The 16,284-nt window shown below is 44.8% G+C and overlaps 1 protein-coding gene across 2 annotated transcripts in view; it reads right to left on the bottom strand.

The window, feature by feature from the left end:
* Window positions 1-509: 509 nt before the first annotated feature.
* The window catches only part of FAM189A2 (family with sequence similarity 189 member A2), a 72,078-nt gene continuing 56,303 nt past the window's right edge, over window positions 510-16,284 (bottom strand). The window contains exons 6-10 of one of the 2 annotated variants that reach the window (XM_008066074.2): window positions 9,870-9,999; window positions 9,618-9,696; window positions 7,726-7,878; window positions 4,914-5,206; window positions 510-1,338 (exon numbers count right to left, since the gene is read on the bottom strand). In XM_008066074.2, coding sequence (XP_008064265.1) covers window positions 1,135-1,338; window positions 4,914-5,206; window positions 7,726-7,878; window positions 9,618-9,696; window positions 9,870-9,999 — 859 coding nt within the window. In that variant the 3' untranslated portion in view covers window positions 510-1,134. The remainder of the gene's footprint in view (window positions 1,339-4,913; window positions 5,207-7,725; window positions 7,879-9,617; window positions 9,697-9,869; window positions 10,000-16,284) is intronic. The other variant, XM_008066079.1, reaches the window with a different exon arrangement.

Below are 16,284 nucleotides of genomic sequence, written 5' to 3'. Positions count from 1 at the left end.
TGTGCCTAATCCTGACTTGTGCCCCACATCTTTATAATGAAATAAAGTAAAAGACATTTATAGGCAAAAAAAATCTGCCACTCTTCTGTGGAAAACCGTTTCTTCCTGGTGTTTCAATACTGGCGTAACAGGCAGTCCTTGCAGCTCCCGCCCACCTCTCCCCTGACTCGGGGTTGTGAGCACAGTGGCCTCTAGTGTCTGTAGGCTCTCCCTCTGCCTGGAAAATCCCCCCCCCCATCCTCTAAGTCACATCCCCCCTCTGTAATTACTTTATTGATTTATTGTTCTCGGTCCCACTAGAATGCAGCCCCACGGAGCCATTCAGCCAAGCCGCTTTCTGAGAGGATGAAGGACACATTGTTATCCCTGCAGGGTTTGGGTGCTTTAGGGATTAAACTGGCTTGGCGGGCTCCCCTGCCAACTGACCCCCACAGCTCCAAGTCGTCCCAAACCCTCCATCAACGTAAGGCCTGCTCCCCTGCCCTCCTCCCAGACTGAAACAAATACCGCACACCCAGCCCAGAGGTCCAAAGTCGACATATTTATTCTCAGTTCTGCCTTGGGCATCTCTAGTTTTGCAAGCATAAATAAATGGAATCAACAGTAAGTCTCTCCCTAAATGTCTTTCATTAAAACTTGTCACTTAAAAAGTTTCCTGTTTTTCCTAAAGAGAGTGTGATTTGAGGGTGACCAGACACAAGAGGGTTAATCATTGTGTTTCCTGCCAACCCGATGAGCCACCAGCAGCTATAAATAGCAGCCCAGCAGATCTGTCCTTTCAAGAGGGAAGGAACTTAGTAACAAAGAGGGACGTGAGGGGGGCAAAGAGCCTTTAGCCCAGGTTCTGCCCCAGCAGCGTGTGACCCTTGGGAATGCTGTGAGACCCAGCAGAGGACGGAGAGAGTCGCTGCCTTCACAGCCTGCCCTTCGGTGCATCCCAAGCCCAAATGGGCCGGGAAGGATCTGGGCATTCACCCTTGAATGCCCTCAGGCAGCAAAAAGGACAGCCCAAGAGCAGAAACAAATGTCCTCCAGAGCGCCCCTCTTTCTGAAGGGGACCCCCAACTCCCAGCCAGGAGACGACACAGAGAGGAGGGAATCCTTCTCCTTGGAGTAGCCTTCCATCTTCCGGGCTCACAGGACAGTCTCTCGGATGACCCCAATGAGGCTGTGTGGCCGCTCGGCCTCCGCTCGCCGGGGCCTCCTCTCAGCTCGCGGCCTTCCCACCGGAATGAAGGTGCTCAGGTCGCCGCAGCTCTGCAGGTGCAGCAGGCCAGGCTGTCTCCGCGAGGGCAGCGCATGGGCCCTGGACGTGCTGGGCTGCAGCGGGGTCATTATCTTTGGGAGAATAAGGGGGTGGGAGAAGTTGAGTAAGCTTCACCAGATATGGCCCCTTGACCTGCCTCCTAGATCTGTCCCGGTATCTTAATGCGTCATTGCTTTGGAAAAGAAAAAGGAGTGTCTTCCCAAAGTAGAACCTTCTTGGAGTTCCACAGTTACTTTAAATATACTGTCTTTTTTTCTTACATTCCTAAGATATTCTCCAGAAGTTCTGTCATTTCAACTGCAGACCTACAAATCACACTTAACTGGCTTGCCAATACGATTGCTTGCTGTAGCATTCTTCTGATCACTCTTCTCCTGCCTCCCTGAGGTCTAAGCCAGTGATCCCCAGTGGAGTCTGAGCATTATCCCTGGGGTGGTTTGGGGGGTAGAAGAGAGGGGTTTGTCAGAAACAGAAATTCCCAGGCACCAGCACGGCAACTCTGAGTGTGGAGTGGAACTCAAGTGTCTGTATTTTTATTTTTATTTTTTTAATTTCTCATATTTTAAAGATGTAGGGTACAATTCAGGATTAGGTATACAAGTGGTCATGGTACAGATAAAGTCTGGGCCTCCTTGTGGCCCCCACTTTGCCTGGTGTGAGATCAAGTACCCTTATTCATGTTATGTATGTTATGTGCCTCCCCCCTCCCTCCCCTGGCCATTTCTGGCTACTGCCAACCCCTTTCTGATAGTATTTTGGTAAATGTTCAGGGTCCGTTTATGAATTAGAACATGTGGCAAGTGTCTATTTTTTAAAGACCCCAAATGATACCAATGCATTTTAAAATGCGAAAACCACTGGTCTGGATTTATGACCAGGTAATGAGTTTATAAGATGTCAATCAAAACAAACGATGTTTCAAATAGATCTGATAATCCTTCAGTAAACAACATACAAGCTAGGCCAACTTATTTGTAAAACCTCTTTAAGAATGGTTCTATTGCTAGGTCTGCTTAGCAATGTGTCACATGTGTAACTTTAAATATATAATAATACCACTTACTCTCTAAAAATGGCACAAAAAATTGAGAAATTCTTCATCCAACTGGGATTGAAGAGAACTGTCTAGTCGATACAATTGTTAAAAACTACACAGGTAGGTCTACATGACCTATAATATTGTTAATGCACCTTGGGAAAAACCCAGAGGCTTTGTCACCATCTAACATCACAAAACAATCCTTCAAATGACTTTTTGCTTAGTTTGTACCATTCTGAAATTTTTTTTTTAAGTTGGAGTCTTACTCTATTGCCCAGGCTAGAGAGCAAAAGCACAATCACAGTTCACTGCAGCCTCAATCTCCTGGGTTCAGGTGATCCTTCTGCCTCTGCCTCCTGAGTAGCTAAGTCTACAGGCACACACAACACAACCAGTCAATGTCTTGATTTTTTATAGAGACAGGGTCTTGCTACGTTGCCCAGGTTGGTCTCAAACTCCTGGGCTCAAGCGATCCTTCCGCTTCAGTCTCCCAAAGTACTGGGATTACAGACATGTGCCACCATGCCTGCTGCATTCTGAGCTTTTAAGGTTAAAAGGTTACTCCCTTAAACAGATGAGATAATGGATTTTGTTAACAGTCTATTAATTATCTGTCTCCTGATTAAGAAGGAAATTCCATCATTCATAGACATTGACTATGTTGCATGGAAAGTCAGGTATTGAAACATATTTTTAAGTGTTGGCATTGGTGAAAATTGAAATGGATCTAAAAACTCATTCTAGTGATACCAAAGAAAGTGAAAATATGTGAAGCTGGGTAGAGTCACAAATAAAAGGTCACCTTCCAGTGCCCTTGCTTCTCGCTGTCTGGGAAGGGGTGTGGCATTATAAAACCTCTAAGGTCCAGTCCTGGAAGGTCCCAGCAGATGGCCCGAAGTCTATGGCAACAAGCTCAGGACCTGAACTTTTGACCGGTCTGGGGCACCAGGATCTAGCAAACATTTGTAACGATAGCATCTGCTGAACTGTCAGTGTTTGTTCTTTTTCCCAGAGCTATTTCCCAGGGAGCAAGACTTTGCAGAAGGTCCAGACCAACTGCCTGGTGAATGCTCCAGCTCTTACCTCATCAGAGCTTGGCAGCCTTCAAGAAGTGGATCTTGTTTCTTGGACTCTTGGGGCTGGACAGCGGGAAGGTGACAGGGAATGACATCTGGAGTAGGTTAGGGACACTAGCACATAAAATGTTCCCCCAAAACAGGCTAGTAACTGGAGCCTGACCCTGACCTATTGACCAACTGCTTTTTTAGAGAGCAAGTCACAAGAAACGCTGTGGTTCCTGTACCTCTTCATGCCAGTAATCAGATCAATCTTCTTCCTTGGATTCCCTGAGGTACTGGGAGAGAATCTGGCTTCTGGCTTATGTAGAAGAGGCCAGCAGGTGGAAAGGGGGGAACAGAAAGGAAAGTGAGAAGGGTATTTATTCAATCTGATTTAAAAATTTACTTAGCATCCTGGAGCTGGTAATTACCCTGAGAATCAGTCCAATTCGACTTAAGAAGTATTTGTTGGGGACTTAAGCAAAGACACAGAGCCATGTAACATCCACATGCCACTGTGCAGCGATGTCTACAACATCCATCCCACATACCTGCAGCAATGAAGTAAACACCAAAAAAGTCACAGCTTTGAAAAGAGGTGGAGAGAAGCTTCTTACCAGAAGGAAACTCCATTCACTCAGATAGAAAGGTATAGAAACCACCTAGGCTTACCCTTCACTTTAAAAATGAGAAAGCTGGCTGGGTGTGGAGGCTAAAGCCTGTAATCCCAGCGCTTTGGGAGGCCGAGGTTCAAGACCAGTTTGGGCAATTTGGTGAAATCTCATTCTACAATAAATAAAAAAATTAGCAGTGCATGATGGCACATGCCTATAGCTCTAGCTACTTGGAAGGCTGAGGCGGAAGGATAGCCTGAGCCCAGAAGGTGGAGGCTTTGGTGGCCAGGAGCGTGCCACTATACTCCAGCCTGGGTGACAGAGTAAGACTCCAACTCAAAAAAAAAGAACATGAGAAACCTGACCCAAATGAATTATATTCATGACCAATGTTATCTTTTTCTCAGGTGGCTTCAGTCTAGGGGCTGCCTTATACTTTTAAATCTATGGATAGAAAAGCTGTTTATTCCTTTAAGTCCTATCAGCTTATTTATCTTGCCAAACATTTCATGGGAATGTGAACAGCTCCCAGAATCTTGTCAATATTAAAATTCACCTTTGTCATCATTTTCAAAGGGTTGAGAAAACATGCCCTACCAAGGGAAGTCTTCAACTTAGGAAATCAGATGTTGACTGTGCTCCATGCTGTCGTTGCTTTCATTCCCAGAAGCACCCTTTTTCTTTTCCAGGCATGCTTCCACATCCCCAAAAAACTGGGTTCTCTTTCCACGAGACAAGAATGCTCTGGAATAGTTACCACACCTGAAAGGAAAGTTCTCCTGCTTCCTCTCTCTCTCCCCCAACCTGCTAACCCCATTTCCCTTGAGGCTGTAACCAGGAACTGACTCTGTGTTGGACAGGAAATCAGAGAAGCTGCTTAAGCTGCTATGGAAGCAAGTTATCTGATTCATGCCCGATATTAATAATAAAACTACCTGTTCTAGGAAACTGGCACTTGTGATGGCTTCCTCCATGTGCTCCTCGTCAGACTTCAAAACAGATTTAATGTTTTCAACAAGTTCATGGATGTCTGGGGTCATACTGCAAGAGGACTGCTCCAGAAACCTCGCCACCAACAGCTTGGTGTCTATGTAGGATTTGTAATCTATTAAAGACCGCGGTCTGCATCGCGAAGCTCTGGATCTCAAGCCTCTCCTCAAAGTCACCGCAGCCAGATCCAGCCTCCTTTCAGTCTGAGTTGCAGCTTCGCAGCTGAGCACCGGGGCAGCTGTGGGCAGAGACAAACAACATGTACCCAGCGACCAAGCCCCTTTGAACACATGCCTGTACCTGAAAGCACAGACCACAAAACCCTGTGTGAAAAGCGTATGACAAACGCTGACAGCCATGCATATCCTGCTTTTCATCTCGCGGAAGAAGGGAAAAACAAAACAACTATGACACAAGCTTATGCCCAGAAGTGCGGTGTCCATAGGATATGGCCCAAAATATTTAATTGTGTCCCATAAAAACACAACCCCCAAGTTAAAGACAGATGATAGAGAATAAAATCCAGAATGCAACCATAACAGAGCAAATCTCATGGGATATGGCAAATAGACGGGGATGGAGGGGCCAAGCAGGAAAAACATGGTTGACCAATACAAGAATGTTCCAAGGGAAATGGGTGAAGCAGTCACTTAGAGAGGTCGGGGCTGAAGAGAGACAAGGCTCATGGGATGAATAAAATGCTCTGTTCACTTTGACTGTACCTTTGTCCTAAATATCCTCAAGGGGATTGTACTGATTTATGTTATCGATGCTCACATCACGGCTATGAGGTAGATCTAGTGCTGACTATGACAGAAAGGGAAACTTAGGTGCAGAAAAACGACACATTCTGGAAGTCAACAGAGGACCTGGGAAGTCCATCATAGGCTCTGATTTCCGTGGCTACCTACATCAGCAAGGGGGTAAAGCCCAGCAGAACACTACTGCACTGTGGAGTGGGTGAAGTGAAACTCAGGTCTGGTCTCTATGTGTCCATAAGCCAGCCAGCAGCCTTCAGTGTACACAGCTCTGCTGACTTCAGTCTGTGAAGGCCTGAAAAGCTGGAATTTAGATATCTAAGGAAGGCAGGAAGCAGGGGGTGGAAGAGCAGATGGAGGAAGGGGGCACTCCATTTCCTCTGGAGAAAGGCAGGCATGGGGAGCTCTAAACCAGGGTTAGAGGCTGTCCTCCCAGGTTGCCATGTGCATGTCACGGAGAGCAAGAATCTTCCAGGAACACTCGCTAAAGACACTCGTGTGTGAGGACAGAGCCAGGGTCTGCATTCATCCACTTGAAGGCAACCCTGGTGCCCTCCGCATGGGAGGGCTCCAGCGGGTAAACCTTGTCGTCCTTGCCCGTGAGGGCTGCAGAATGAGAAGGGGTTCTGGAAGGATTTTTCTAAGCTGTGCAGACAGCTAAGCTCCCGTTGAGGCTGGAGTCCTCAATTTGTCAGGTAGGGTAGAGGAGAGACCCAGAGTGACAGCGGGTCTTGGGAATCAGAGGTCAGGCTGCCTGGCCTGCTGGGGTTGTGGAGACGTGCTCAGTCCCAGGCGGTAGGACTTCCTCCCCTCTCGGAAGCCACTGTAGAGACAAGAGGAGTGTTCTCTCTGGCTCGCACACGGTCAGTCCAGAGCTGTGGCAAATAACACACACTGTCAGAGGGGCAGAACAGAGACTGCAAGTGCTCAAGACATGTCCCAAAAGAAAGCAGGGTTGGAGGATTGTCAAAGTTCCACTTGCATAGGGTTTTAGAAGAACAGAGGTCAACTCTTAGAATAGTTCACAAAAGGAAGCCCACGCTAGTAGAACTACAGGTTTTCATTTTCTTCCTTTATTTTTTACAATTTTCTATGATGAAGAGATATTTGGAGATGTGAAAGTATTCATATATTCAGAAAAAAGACCCAATGTTGTTATTTTTAATTATTCAAATAACATCTATACACAAACTCAACACAGAGAGAAAGATGGAGTGTGTGAGCCTATGTGTTTCACTCTATCTGAAGTTCTTTTAAAAAAGGTCAGATTTCAATAATTCAATCTACTCATACATGGTAAAAAGATAATAAACATTGAATTATAGAAGAGGCCAGGCTTGGTGGCTCAGCCTGTAATCCCTCACCTTTGGGAGGTTGAGGTGAGTGGATTGCCTGAGCCCGTGGGTTTGAGACCTGCCTGGGCAGGCGAGACCTCATCTCTACAATAAAAATCAAAAAATTAGCCAGGTGTGGTAGCATGCGCCTGTAATTCTGGCTACTCGGAAGGGTGAGGCAGAAGGATCGCCAGAGCCCAGCAGGTCGAGGCTGCGGTGGCCGGGAGCGGCCATTGCACTCCAGTCTGGGCGACAGAGTAAGACTTCAACTCAAAAAAAAAAAAAAAAAAATTATATAAGAGCGGGGGGAAAATGACCCTTGACTATTTCCTTGAGGAGATTATATATTCCCACAGGATTGCAGCATTTAGGCATCAGAACTAGGAATGCATAATTTTCTTCATGTAGTACTTAGCACGGTATCACGTACAACCAGACGCTTCTGATGACAATGACTTAAAAAGCAGCCCCATCATCCTTAAAAGCTGCAGTAGATGTGTATTCTTCATATGCATATAGAATATCGGCCCTTCCCAAGACCTCTTAACCTCCTTCATTTATCACTTAAACTGAAGTGCCTTGGGCCAGCAGAGACACCAGTTTCACCTGGCCCCTTTAGGCAAATAAGCACAGGGCTCTGACAAGGGCTTGGGGCATGACATCACCTCTCTCCTCGGAATGATGGAGCACTGGGTCACTCTTGGACCTTGTGCTCAGGGGCGGGAGGGTTCTCCGGCTTCTCATAGGGCGCACCAGGGTCGAGTTGGGAGTTGATATGGATGTGCTTTCTTCTCCAGGTGTGCTAGGAATATCACCACCTAATTTTTTTTAAAACAAAGGAGAAATATTCATGATTTCACCAGTTGCAGTCTTCAAAATGTTGGGCAGGAAACACCTGTGAGCCCAAACCTGCCAGGGGCAAGGGTAATACAGTTAATAATATTTACTCAGGCTGTGGACCCAGTACGGTTTTTTATTTCCCAGCACTATGGGAAAATTTGCCTCTCCAAACCACTGCTCCACACCTAAAACAAACAAGCAAATGTAAATCCAAGAGCAAAATAAAGAAGCCATGACAAATGTCCGTTTTTTTCCAAAGCTGCTTAGAATCTTCTCCAGTGAAATATCCTGGTGGCAGTACTGAAAAGTTCCCAGGCATTTCAGTTCTGACAATTCAGGATGGGCATGGTTCGGTGGAAGGTAATACAGCTGAGGTGACTACTCTGTGAACAGCAGACCAAATGCGGGCAGAGGACCCTCTGCATAACCCAGAGTGCATTCCGAGCTGTGAAGCTCCCAGGCTGCTGAGCTGAAGAGCCAGTAGCCACTAAACAAATCAGTAAAACCACTCTGGAATTGAAGGACTTATCATCAGGAAAACAAAATCACATCATTTGTGAACCTGAGTTGTAGTTTGGTAAACTGCTTTTTAAAATGGAAAAATAGCTGGATGTGGTGGCTCAAGCCTATAATCCCTGCACTTTGGGAGGCCGAGGGGAGAGGATTGCCTGAACCTGGGGGTTCGAGACCAGCCTGGGCTACTTGGTGAGACCTTGTCTCTACAATATTTCCAAAATTAAATAAATTAGCCATGCGAGGTAGCGTATGCCTGTAGTTCCGGCCACTTGGAAGGCTGAGGCAGAAGGATTGCCTGAGCCCAGCAGGTCGATGCTAGGGTGACTGTGAGCATGCCACTGCTCTCTAGCCTAGGTGAGAGAGTAAGTCTCTGACTCAAAAAAAAAAAAGGAAAAATATGTACAATGATCACTTGTTTACCTAATGCTGATTTGTACCACATATCTTTAAAATTTAAAAATAAACTGGAAAAATTACAAATATTCTTAGGAGACAGAACACTGCTTCCTAATTCTACTTAAGAAGGAAAGTGAACGGAAGAGCAGAAAGCTATTACAAATGGTATGCTGAAAAATTATCTTCATCTAAAATTGCTAAAAGTTGATCCATTATTTATCACTATCTGCGATTTTTGTCCTGGTGGACAATTCTCTGGGCCATTTAAAACCTCCCTAAAGAGAGAAAGTCATATGGATGTTCCCTTAAATTACAAGGATAAATGTAAACTGACTCTAGTACTTAGTATAGGATTGAAAATCAGAATTCACTAGATGCTCAAGCAGCGTGACATGGGCCTCAGGTTATACATGACATAGCACAATCTCATAGCAAACCACCCTGCAACCAGTGAAACTGTTTACTGCCTACAAAAGAGTCCAGCTAATTTTAAAAGGAGAAGGAAAATCAGAGACTGGAAGACACAGGAATACCAAATCAAACTCTGTAATCTGTTTCATGGGTTCCTGAGAATAGTCTGGTTATTCATAAAAGATTCCAAGGATATCTTTTTTCTGTTCATATATTATGTCCCACTTATAAGGTCTAATAGTTGATAGTATTTTTGCATTTGGAAAAAAGGATGTAGCTTGAACTATGTGCTCCGAGAATATCTGACCTCCAACAAACTACCAGACAGGTCATTATTTTACCATATTTTAACCTATTGAATCATGATTTTGGGCCATGATAATGTATCTGTTACCTTGAGTCACTTGTGTACAGACAGGTTCCAACGGGCTCACAACAGCTTCTGATTCTTCTGGTATTTGGAATGAAGGTCCCTGCATCACAGGAAAAAAGAAGGCTATTTTGTTGATGTTCAACTCACCCCTCATCAGACCCCAGTGTATCCCCTAAGAAGATGTGCAGGGTACAGTCTCCCCACTGTTCTCTAGGAGGCATGCTGTATTCCCTACTCACAGTCAACGTGTTAGAGACAGACTCTGGCTAGTACCTGCTCACAGTCCCTTTGGCTCACCACGGCTTCATACGGAGGCGGGGGGTCCAGGGGACAGAACACTTCCACACCTTTGATTCGAGCTCCATAGATGTGCGGCAGTGGGATGACATCAGAACCAACCATCCTAGGAAAAGCATCTCGGCATCAATGGCATGTTCTACAGACACCATCAGTCGGTATTGGCTCCAGGAGACTGGTCTGTGTTCTAGGCTGTGGGGAAAACCACTCACCCCTCCATACCACAGTCTCCCAGGCCAGAAGAAGGACAACACAAGCTGCTCTCTGACAGAGTGCCCAGAGTTCCTCAGGCAAGTGACAGTGTATAAAATGAAGCCCCATCCTTCCTTTTAAATCCACCAGTCAGAAAGCCAACAATAATCCATGGAGACAGAGGGCATGTTAGTGGTTGCCAGGGGCTGGGGAAGAAGGGAACGGGGAGTGACCATCATGGACATGGGGTCTCCTAAAAGTGATGAAAATGCTTTGGAACTAGATAGGAGTAATGGCTGCACGAGTCTGTGAATTTACTAAATGCTACTGAATTAGGCACTTTAAAGCAGCTTCATGTTATATGAATTTCACCTCAATTTTAAAAACAACAACTAAGGACTTGGGGGAATGTGATTATGTTTCATTATACATCATTATTAAGGATAATGCCAGGGGGAAGAAATAAAGGTTGGTTTTCTATTTCCTTCTGAACTTGATATAGCAAACTCAACCAAGCAGGCAAAATAATTTGCAATGATTTGTAATATGAACACCATCAACAACAGCAAAGCTATAACAGACTCAAGATTTCATGAAAGAAGATATGTTTAAAGGTACTCATATTTGGCTGAAACAGTGTGGATATAGAGAAACTGAACTACAGAAGACAAATTACTCCATATCCTGCTAAATTAATTAAAATAGCAGCTGTTCTCTTGCCTTACTTTCTCCCCTGAATTTTTCTCCCTTCCCCAACCCAGCTTTCACTATTTCCACACTGTTCTTTCCTTTTTCCTCTCCTCTTACTTTTGACCACCCTCCCTTCTGAGTTGGGGGCCTTACTCTGTCCCCCCGGCTGGAGCTGGAATGCAGTGGCACAATCACAACTCACCACAGCCTTGACCTCCTGGGCTCAGGCGATCCTTCTGCCTTAGCCTCCTGAGCAGCTGGGACTACAGGCAGAGCCACCATGTTTGGCTAATTTTTTTGTTTTTTATTTTTTGTAAAGATATGGTCTCGCTATGTCGCTCAGGCTGATCTTGAACTCCTGGGGCCAAGCAATCCTCCTGCCTCAGTCTCCTAATCTACCACTCCCTCTTTAAGTGAGGATAGTTTAGGACTGGAAAATCCCTTAGTTGTTTAACATTTACATTTGCTATATTTACCAATGAAAATGTTATGGACCCCATACTTAATCATTTAAAAATTACTAAATTACAGATTTCCTTTCTCAATTGTCTTCTTCCCACCCAGATAAAGTTAGATGTGTTTTAAGTGCTTCTTAGATAACTCCTTTTGGGGTGGTTTTTTGGGGTTGTTCTTTGCTTTTTGTTTGTTTGGTTTTTTGCCCCCTGTAAGTAAGGGACCCTCAATAGCAAAATAAACAAAAACAAAAAAACCTCAAGATTTCCTGCCACCGTTCATAGAAAATTCCACAATAGAGAAGCTAGATAATGAAGAACCTAACTTTTAAAACAGTTACTATAAGATACATATAAAGGCCACAAAACCTGTCTTTAGGCTGCGTAGTATGAAAAAAATAAAAAAACCAGATAACAGCAAAAACTTAACATCTGCTCTTGAAATGCAAAAAAGGATTTAAAAAATTTAAAGAAGTGTAAGAAAAGACATTCTGGGAACTGCTTTTAGGGGAGAGGTACGCAGGGGACTGCTTTGAGAGAAGTGTTCTCTGAATTTACAGTTGTTTCACGCTATTACTTGTGCCCATTTACAAAATGTGATTGGTGGAATTTTAAAAGTTGGAAAAAGATATGATGTTCTTTCTTTGTAACAACAAAACTTCTGGAATTCTGGGGTCTAGAAGAATGAGATTTCTGTGGCCTGAATGAAAAGATGAGAAAGCTCTCTCCCCTTTTCCTTTATATTTTATGTGTAAACAAGACGCTCATTCCCTGCTTGACCAGAAAGGGAAGGGACAAGGTCGTGTGCCGACACCTGAAATGGGGACATCCGCAGGCTCAGCATGTCAAGCCTCCAGTCAGAAGCCAGGCACCAGCACGAAGGGTCCCTCCATGGGGGCCTGAGAGGGGGCCTGGCAAAGTTGTCGTGAAAGAGAGTCTCCCTTAGAGCAGGACTTGCCAGTGGGCCTGTGCAACCGCTCCTATCCAACCAAAGCTGTCTAAGAACTGCCAGTGCTGAGTGACTCTGAGAAGCCAGAGCCTTCCTGGACCTAACTGAATGAAGACTGATTCTTGGTCAACGAGCAGTGCAATGTGTTTTCATCCCTGAGATCTATGGACTCCTTCTGTCCTCTCCAGAGGGCCAGTCTTCAATCCTTAATCAGCATAATCCCCCTGGGGGCCATCTTTTCAGCACTTACACACCCTGGACTTTCCCTCCTCCAACAAACGACAAGGATTTCTTCACTACTGTGTCCCCTGACTAGGAGATTAACATTTCCCCCCGCCCCGCCCCCCAAACCCCACACTTTTGTTTGCCTGTTTGTTAGCTATGATGGTCTCTGTCTGACGTTCTCAAGCAGAGGCTACACATTTGTTCACAGAGAGGAGACAGCTTGCTGAGAGGGCCAAGAGATCAGAGGAATGGGCTCCATTTAAGATTCCAAACTGAGGCAGAATCTCTTCCAAAAGAACAACTGGGGGAAAAGTGGGCAAACTTTATCCAAGTAGACCACAAAATAAACGGCTTCTATGGTGGCTATTATAATGACCATAACAGCCTCAATTTGATGGAAGATGCTGCTAGAGTTGACATAGACTGAAAGTTCTATTCCCATTAAGCCATTCCTCGTTTTACCTGCTTTGGGTAAATAGGGATCTGTGAAGGGAAACAGATCTGCTATATCCTGCAGCTTGGTACTCCCCCCAGCACCCTCCATGCCTATGATTCTCAGCCCTGGCTACAGAGTTGAATTTCCTTGGAGGGTTCTAAAACTATGTGTGGCCCAGGCCTCAGCTCTAGAAATTCTGCTCTCATTGCCTGTGGTGGGCCTAGGTATCTGTTTCCAGTGCTCCTAGGGGATCCTAATGTACACCTAGGATTGAGCACCATTGCAAAAGGAAATGGATCATGGTGGTTGAATCAAAACCCTGCTCAATCTTGGAGCGTTGCTCAAATGTTTACTAAGGATGAGAGAGTTTTGGAACACTCTCTCAATAAGGTAGGGGTAAGATTAAGAGGTAAATGTTTCTTAAGAGTAGAACACATGCCAAGAACATTTTAACCACATAACTCACAATGGGAGAACGTGGTCTAAGTTTTTATTCTTAGAAAGCTTCTTATGTCCATCATCTCATAACAATATTCCCAGCAATCATGTGGCAATGCAAGTGAATGAGGAAACTGAGGCTCAGAAATGGTAAAAGACCTGCCCAGGGCCACCCTTTGCAGAAAACTCCAGAGTCTGGGCTCTTTCAAGTTCATCACTAAGTCCAGGAAGCCTTCAGGTGCATCTCGTGAGCCCTGAAGATGAATAGGAAATTTAAACATCAGGCAAAATATGTTCGCTTTAATGTTACGAATAGGCCTTAGATACTCATCCCAGGGTAATGCTGCAACAAATATGCCTTTGACCACAGAATGACCCCACTCTGTCTACTGGGAAGCTATACCCTATTACTGGCCACGGGGTTGCTGCTGCTCATGGAGGGGGAAGAGAAGCAGGGGCACCCCTCCCCCAAGCCCTGTAGCTGAGCACTGACTCAACCCCAAGCATCACCTAGCTTCATCTGGGTTTGGGTTTTGAAGGTCTTTAGAAAAGGAAATGGGTGGGTGGTGGTGGTGGTGGTGGTGGTGGTGGTGGTGGTGGTGGTTGTTTTGTCCTCCCTTTAAGAAATGTCCATGTCAACCTGGCTCCCATCCCCTTAGGCTTAAAATTTCTGTGAACAGGTTACCTCTCCGGAGTTAAAACCAGGTTCATGTTCACAAAATAGGTTGGAGACTCTCCTTCTAGATACCTGGCTCAAGCCCATTTCCAAGGGTGGGGGGCACCCTGGAGTGGTGGATGTGGGGTGCACAGTCCCCTCCCATACTTACAACAAGTCAATTCACAAAGTAGAGGACCCATCCTTGGACAGAAGCCTTAGCTGCAATAGGGCTTCTGTTTACGACAGTAACTTGAGAAGCCTTTTCTCAAGGAGACACCAATGCATGAAATGGTTGTATTTATAGAAGTTAAATAAATAAACCTCTTCTGAGAGGTCATAATACCTTACAGGAAATGAGGAATCTCCATCATCCAAAAACTTTTAACATAATTGGTTGTGGAAGTACTAACGACAACATTCGTGAATATTCTTGCCTGCCTGCTTATGACAAAGAAAATGACCCATTGGGGTTAAGCTGCTAGTGTCACAGATTTAGACCGTGAATCTAGCAAAGTCGGTCAAATTTGAAAATACCTTTGATAGAATATGTATCTAAACATGAATAAATGTAGCCATTTTAAAAAGGAAAATAGACTGGACTCTGATATTGGTAGAATTTCAGAAAAGGAAGGTGTTTGCCCATCGGTGGTGCTATCTAGGGCTCCAGGCATATAATTTAGACTGGGCTATGGCTTCTTCCTCCCAAGGGTGTTTTGCTTGAACCCTCTCTTTCCATCTTCCTTCTGGAAAATTCTTAACAGGAAAGCTCCTGATGAGAAGCATGCCTGTCTTCTTCCAGCCTGGATTTGGACAGGGACTGTCTCAGGACTCAAAGGGACAAATCTAAGGATGTACCCAGGTCCCCCAAGAGTGGAGATAAGCATCATTATGCCACAGTGATAAGCATCATTATGGCGGAGCAGAGAAAAGAAAGAGAGGAGAAAGGAAGGTCAGGGAGTCTACAGGGCTTGCCGCTGGACAACACGACTCCCAAACCCACATGAGTCACTTTCCTTTTCTGCCACTGCAGGAAACTAAATCTGTCTGTCACCTCCTCTCAGGTCAACTAAATGCTTACCCACAACCTCAGAGAGCCAAGGAATTCTTACTGAAGAGGGCATTTCTCTTCCTGACCACGAGATAACAGTCATTTTTACTGTCCTCCGATGTACCCTCTACAAACAGCCTGAGACTGAGCTAAGGTTTTAGCAAATGTGGCCTATGGTGCACAAAGAATATATGTTGTGATGCTATATCTCTTCATTCCCTGTAATTCTTGGCTCATTTCCTCAAAGACTAAGAAAGTCATCCAGTCACTAAAGTTTCCAAATTCCAGCAGGCCACTCCCTAAACAACAGAGAGGTTGAGTTGTCCCACAGGCCTAACCCAGGCCATCTGTTCACCCAACTGACACGCCCCCCTCCCTCAGCTTTGTGGTCATCTCTGCCCCCGCCTGGGCAGGGGAAGGCACGGAAGTGGGGTTCAGTTATGGTTCTGAGGGGCAAGTTAGCAGATAACCCACTGAAAATATACAAACAGCATCTAGATGGTAGCCCCCACTGGTGACCCATTTCAAAGTCACAGATGGCTGTCCTGAACATGAGAAAATGGTTTTCCAAAAACCCCAAGTCTAGCACCAAATTTGTTTAACAAGTCTTCACATGTAATACAGGGCTTAAAAAATAGAAATGTCTGGCCCTGTTAATATCAAGTTAAAGACACTAGTCTTTCTGTGGAGTTGAGATTTTCTTCTGGAAAATCAAATATAGGTTTGCTTCTTCTTCTTTTTTTTTTTTAATTCTATATCTTGGCTATTGTGAATAATGCTGCGGTTTGCTTCTTTTAAATTCAGCATCCGGTCTCTTCTTCCATGGAACCACATTGACTGCCTGACCCACTGCACACCTCTGGATTAGGAGAAGCTTCTTTGTGCATTTCTCCCTTTGGAGTACTACTGTGATCCTTCCAACATTCATTTTAATGACCTAGACCCTGAGCTCCTTCATTGTTGGGGAGGGAGCAGTTCTAACTCAGTACAGCGACTGTAAGCGGCAGAGGATTGATTATGTGTTTGCTGAATGAGTAAATGAAGTAATTCTTTAGAAAGGTTCAATTCTAGAAGTTGCTAACAACCAGACAAATGCATGCAGCATTTCATTCTACAAATAATAATTCCTGAGAAGTCAAAATTTTGAGCTAGAATTTGAAAAGGAAAATTAGTATGGTATCTACTTTTTCTAGACCAGGGAGATGCAATTAATAATTAATCTTTTTTTAATGGCTGGGAAGAATTTCATGATCATTGGGTCCTGCTGATGACGTTATAATGAAGCATCGATTTGGCCTAACTG

The sequence above is a fragment of the Carlito syrichta genome, unplaced genomic scaffold, assembly GCF_000164805.1.
Source record: "Carlito syrichta isolate Samal-C Ts95f unplaced genomic scaffold, Tarsius_syrichta-2.0.1 Scaffold104763, whole genome shotgun sequence".
NCBI lineage: Eukaryota > Metazoa > Chordata > Mammalia > Primates > Tarsiidae > Carlito > Carlito syrichta.
This window is presented reverse-complemented; position numbering and strand designations above follow the sequence as displayed.